This window comes from Trypanosoma theileri, assembly GCF_002087225.1.
Source record: "Trypanosoma theileri isolate Edinburgh chromosome Unknown TM35_Tth_2_V1, whole genome shotgun sequence".
Taxonomy (NCBI): domain Eukaryota; phylum Euglenozoa; class Kinetoplastea; order Trypanosomatida; family Trypanosomatidae; genus Trypanosoma; species Trypanosoma theileri.
The window spans coordinates 813571-819499 of record NW_021639844.1 but is presented as its reverse complement, the minus strand read 5'-3'; the positions used below and the strand labels follow the sequence as shown (position 1 = coordinate 819499).

The 5929-nt window shown below is 47.9% G+C and overlaps 3 protein-coding genes across 3 annotated transcripts; 1 reads left to right on the top strand and 2 right to left on the bottom strand.

The window, feature by feature from the left end:
- Positions 1–1437: 1437 nt before the first annotated feature.
- On the top strand, positions 1438–2559 carry TM35_000024000 (uncharacterized protein; the record flags this gene model as incomplete). Its single annotated transcript, XM_029021718.1, has 1 exon — positions 1438–2559. One exon carries the CDS (start codon positions 1438–1440, stop codon positions 2557–2559), a length of 1122 nt encoding a protein of 373 aa, XP_028887140.1.
- Positions 2560–3847: 1288 nt separating this feature from the next.
- On the bottom strand, positions 3848–4159 carry TM35_000023990 (uncharacterized protein; the record flags this gene model as incomplete). The annotated part of the gene is made up of 1 exon (XM_029021717.1): positions 3848–4159. The coding sequence occupies one exon, from the start codon at positions 4157–4159 to the stop codon at positions 3848–3850; it is 312 nt and encodes a 103-aa protein (XP_028887139.1).
- A 270-nt stretch (positions 4160–4429) lies between these two features.
- Positions 4430–4765, bottom strand: TM35_000023980 (uncharacterized protein; the record flags this gene model as incomplete). The annotated part of the gene is made up of 1 exon (XM_029021716.1): positions 4430–4765. One exon carries the CDS (start codon positions 4763–4765, stop codon positions 4430–4432), a length of 336 nt encoding a protein of 111 aa, XP_028887138.1.
- Between the last annotated feature and the right edge of the window lie 1164 nt (positions 4766–5929).

Sequence of the window (5929 nt, the reverse complement as noted above, 5' to 3'; positions counted from 1 at the left end):
ACACTGCCATTTATGCGGCTGAATATTTTCATGTGTTGTCAGCGTGTTTACACCTGCTGTTGGTATGGCTTGGTAGGCTATACTCTTTTTCTACCGTGTGTGTTAAATGTGCGTCTACTTTTCTCCTTTTCCTCTTCTTCCTTGTTACCACAGACCCAAGCAACTCACAGCGACAATCATGACAACGATGTTCGTATCCTCTGTGTCGTTGTGCTGCTCCGCCTTGGTGGGGTTGGGTGGTGTCCCGGGCCGTCCCGGACTTGTCCGTGTGGCGGGGTCGGACCCCCACCCCTGTATTTTTTTTGGGGGGTGCCAGGCGCGCCATCTGGTTTTTGCCGTCGTGATTTGTGTTTTCTACATGTACTGGTGGTGTTTGCGCTTTTGTTTGCGGCACCGCGCGTTGCGCTCTGGCTTTGGGCCTCTGCCTCCCATGGGGTGGGCTGGCCCAGGTGGGGAGGGGGGGTGGAAGGGGATATGTTGGATCGTACCTTTCTTATGTACATCGGGGGGGTGATGTTGCGGGGTGTGGTTGACGGGAATTGTGTGCGCATATGTCTTGAGGGTATGCTGTAAACGTTTCTCCGGCTATGCGTTCGTGAAAACATTGTTCTTTGGTTTTGTTTGTTCTTGTGCCTGGTTGCGTGGACATTGTTCACGGCGTTGAGGTGAACTTTTCGCCGGGTCTTGGCCCCCAGGGTCGTGTGTTCATTCCGAATAATGTTGATGATGTGCATCTTTCTTTTTCTCCCGCAAATGTGTTTTCACATCCCATGCAATGGTGATTGTTCCCAATCTCCACCGTCGTGAATGTAATGTGCGATTTCGGGTGGTGCCGATGTTGCGTGCGCCCGTGATGCAACTACAGGGAATTTGGTGTGTGGATGTTGTGATGGCTGATGGGTTGCGGTGTAACATTTGACGTTCATGCCGGAGTGCTTGAGTACTGTGCTATGAGATGGGGTCCTGTGTTTTCTGGTGTCTTCTTAGTGGTCTTGTACCAGTTTTTGGGGGGATGCCGACCATTCGTGCAATGAGGTTACGCTATCGGTGAAAGATAGTCAGGGGGCACGGTGTATATTATTGCCGAGTGGTATAACTGGGATCTGCAGGTAAATTTCCATGGTGCTGTTTCTTTTTATTGTTTTTGTGGATTTTTTTTTTCGTGATTGGGGGTGTTGTTTTGACATCCGCACGGGAATCCGGAGTGGATATGTATTTTTTGTGAAGTGGTGGGATTGATTGCCTGCGTGAGGTTTCCCTCCTATGTGACGTCTAATTGTCGACCCTACATTGGATTGTCATTATGATGCTCTCTCGTTCTCTCTTTTTCTCTTTGTGTGTAGCTGATCTTCCTCATTATGTTACATGTGCGTCTACTTTTCTCCTTTTTCTCTTTTTTCTTGTTACCACAGATCCAAGCAACTCACAGTGACAATAATGACAACGATGTCCGTCCAACTGCGCCGCGTGGTGTACCTGTTGGTACTTTTGCAGTGCTTTGTGTGTGTGGCATGTGCAGCGAATGCAAGTGGTGATGCTGAGCAGCATTCTTCAACCATTGAGTCAACTGAAAAAAGAAAGGAGGATCAGGTGTTGAACAACACGGTAGAAGGGGCGTATGAGTACATTGCCCATGTGTACGGTTGTCTGTCTGTGTTAAAGGAAAAAAAGGAATTATGCGAGGAAAAGTATAAGCCTGCTGAAATTGCTTTGGGGACTATCACGACTATGGTTGGAGAGATAGAAAAAATTAAAAGGGAACAAAACGTATCTGAGCCAGGTCATGAGTGGATGAAGGGAAAAAAGGCTAAAATACATGAAAACATGAATGCTGTTGGAGATTTGGCAGTATCACTCGTTGACGTGCATCTCTTGCTACATGCCTGTGGGGCTCTACGCGACCGCTTGAAAGTTGATGTGGAGAAGCTTGCCGAAGTTCGTAACAGCAGTGAAGCTAACCAAACGTTAATTGACCTCACAAAACAACTCAATTCTGCGCTGGACGTAACCGACTCAATTTTTTATGCCGATAGAGTCAAGGAAGACGCGAAAAAAGCAATGAAAGACCTCATGGAGTCCTTGGGAAATGCCTCGAAACACGTATTTGATCCGGTAGACATCAGGGGTAAAAAAGAAATAAATGATACGGTGGAGAAGAGAAAGGACGCCCTTTTTGAAGAACTGGAGAAAGCAAAAGAAGAAGCAAAAAAAAAATATCGGTATCTGGTACAGGTTGAGGTGGTTGAAGAAAAAGAAAAGAGTGAAGTTGAAGATCAGCCGTCAATGGAAACAGAAGTGCCAAGGAGGGAAGAGGAGTCGCAGAAGGCACAACAGAAGGAGGCTATAAAAGAAGTGGCGGGGATTAAAAATACCGGAGAGAAGGAAGAAAAGCAGAAGCAGGAAGGAGAGATCACGGAAGTTGCAAATGGTACTAAAATGGAGGCGGTAAAGGCCATTAAAGCAATACAAGAGAGTGACGGCAGCAACAGTCCTGCATTGGTTTGCAGTCCCTTATTGCTGCTTCTGTTGTTTGTGTTGGGTTGTACTCTCGTGTGCTAATCGGTGTTCCTATGAAACAGTTGCACAGTTAACAGTCTTTGTTTTCGTGGACATGGATGCATTGTAAGGGCACTGTTCTTTTTTTTGGTTGGATATCAGCCCTTCTCTTTTTCTTTTCAGCACGATAAATCTCTTGTTTGCAATTTTTTACTGAACACATCTATTGGACTCCCTATGGCACTCATCACATGACAAACCATCATTTTGTGAGGGGAGTGTCTTCTTTGTTTGTTGGCATTATTCTTTGGGCTCTGTTTTGCCGCCATTTACTGTGTCCTCCTGGTGATGTGTGTGTGTTCCGTGATGTTACTAACTATTGCTTTTACTCATGGGAATGGTATACAATCCCGATGTGTTTTAATTGCTGTGACTGAGATGTGAAGAATGGCAGGAGGTTCAAGACACACAAACACGCACACTACCAACCTTCCTTCTCTTTGTGTGTGTGTGTGGACTGTCATCATGTGTGCATCATTCCCATTGCCCGCCCTGTACGAAAGACACACGCACATGCTGTTGGGAATTGTGTTGTTGCCTCCTAAACATATTCACATGGTGATCACGGCCTTTTTTTTGTTTTTTTTTCATTATTTTGCTTTCCCTTGTGTGTGTGTGTGTGTTTTATTATAATTTCATTGCACGTTATGTGCAGCTGTGTGTTTTTCTATTGCGTTTCCGATACACCTTGTGTATCTTGTGTGCTCATTTTTGTGGAGTGAGTATTTTTACATAAATAATACTTTAAAAAATAAATAATACATATATATGGATGCGATGCGTTCAGTACACAATGATTTTCCGCTATTTACCTTGGGATGGATTGGACTGTGTCCAGGCATCGCAGCCACAGTAAGTAATGAATTTCTTTTCCCTTTACATCTTTGCTCTATTATTGTGTCTGCCTCACGCAGTCACACTTTTTTTTTACATTTTTATTTTGGTATAAAGATTGGTGGGTTGTAGGTGTTTGAGTGTGCCCATCTGTTGTGTGTTCCTTTGTGTGTTTGGGTTGCCACTCACACCACCCACGTAATGAAAACACATTTCTTTGTTCTCGCCTTCTCTCTCGGTGGTGTCACTCACGGCATTACCACGAAGATATTACTGCTCTTGTGGTGTGTGTTTGTGTGGCTTGCTTGAGTGACTGCAGCCTGTGGGGAGGTGGGCTGAGACTGATCCGCTTCGGCTTCACGTGATGGATCTGTTTTTTTTTTCTTATTTTTTCTTTTTGGGTGTGTTGATTTGCTGGTGTGGGTGAATGCTTCTCTGATGAGAGTGGCAGCTGTGATTATTGTATTGTGAGTGCTTTGTGTGCTGTTGGTATCCTGTTGTTGTTGTTCTTTTTTTGTGTTTTTCTTTTCCTCTCTCTGTAGGTGGGTGACTTAGTGTACATTTTGGTGAATGCCGTAGTACCTCTCTGACATGAGCATGTGAGACTGTCATTGTGTGTGCACTGTGAGTGGGAAGGACACTCTGTGTTGCTGGACCACTCCACTGCGTCGTCTGTGGGGTTTGTGTGTGAGCGGCGTGCTTCGCTTCGGCGGGGCTCGAGGGGTATTTCACGTCCCGAGGCGCTGAACCTTGAGGCCTGAAATATCATGCTCAGGGACTGTGAACTTGAGAGAAAAAAGAAGAGTGAGGATGAGCGAAAAAAAAAGGATGAAACCCGGCAACCAGTCTACGTGCGTGATGCTCGAGGCTCGTTGTCGGGTTTTGCCCTTTTCTTTTTTTTTATCCCTCACCCCAAGAAGGGAGAGGAGGAGAGAACACAGAACCTCCACAACCCAAGGCGGGCGGCCAACTTGCCAGCGTCTTGCGCGCAACAACGAGAAGAAGAGGGGTGGGGTGGCTGCTCCCGGGGGTGTTTCACTTATAAAATGAGTGGGGTTGGGAATAGTGGAAAACTCTTTGCTTTCCCTACTTTAACGCTGGGTAAGATGGGTTTGAAAGGTATTCCGCAAAGATGACCCTTCCCCGTTCCCCTCATGACATGGCGCCGCGTGCCACCGAGTAAAAGGTGCTGTTGAATGCCCACGCCATGGACAAAAAGAACAAGAGGGTGAGCCCTTCCTCCCCTATGATAAAGGCAAATTCTGCTATGGTGATGTGTTAAGGCGTTCCCCTGCTGCCATGTGCGGTGTGAAAAGGAAACCCATGGGAAATGCAGAAAAGGAAAAACAAGTATAATAAGAACATTTTGCCTCATGGGTATTTTGGTTTGTTGGCACCCCACCGCCTGCCCCACCACAACAATGTGTGAGGCATGTTTGGCTTTTCCCTGGGGGATGGAAGTGGATAAGATGGGCGCCGCGATTGGACAGCCCTCATTGCCAAAGGCGCGCCGTGGTTGGCATCAGAGGTCCAAGGCACCTACCCCATGATGTTGGCAAAAAAAAAAAAAATGGGGAGGGTACGGCACCCCGGGTTCCAGCGCCAACACTGATCGCCGTACTAACGAGGCCTGCGGCCGCTTAACTTCACAAATCGGACGGGATACGGTGCATTCGGCCAAGCATGGTCGTACCCGAAATACCCGCAATAGAACACATTATGCTCCCGTGGTGCCCTTCCCAGCCCCACCTCCCGGGGTGAATTTTCAGTTTTGCGAGTGCCGTGCGTTTCCCGCCTCCGTGCTCTACTGGGCCACGTTACGGTTGTATTGGGGCACTTTTTCGCACACAAGCTAACCCTTGTAGGTGTTGGGTTGTTCCGGTGTTTTGGGTTGTGCCGGTCTGGTGGCGTCGCCGCCGCCGTCTCTGTCACAACTTTGGCCGGCTGGTGGCGCCGGGGTGGGGTGGCAGTTTTCTGGTCGAAGCAGGCGGCCTCTACAATAGTTGCGCCTCTGCTATTTTGGCGTTCTATTGGTTTTTATCCTTTGCGAAGCGCTTGGCTTTGGCGCCGCGTCGGGGTGACCGGCATTGCCTTGTCGAGGGATGCCAAGAGCCAGCGACGTTTTTCTTTCGGAAGACCCGTTGGCTCTTAGGCTACGGCGATATAAAGCACCGGGTCCAGTTGTGTCGTTCTGGGACAGAATTTTATCCAAGAAGGTCCTGGGGCACGTGTTGACGTGCTATCAGCGGTATCACCCGCACCAGGTTACTGCTTCGGAGTGGTGTCTGGTGTAGAGGAAAAACCTGGTCCTTTACTGCGAGGAATGCAGTGGAACTCAGCTGGGCTTAACCAGGTCAAGAGGCTTGCTCTCCACAAAAAACCCTTGTTGGGGAGAATGTGACATTCTGCCTTCTAAGCGAGGCGAAACTATCTTGTGCGGAAGTGTCGAGTTTCACAATCGCTGGTTACCAACATCATGGAGTGTCCCGCCCCTCTAAAGGAGGCGGTGTTTCGATTCTTGTGCGTGAAGATCTGCCAG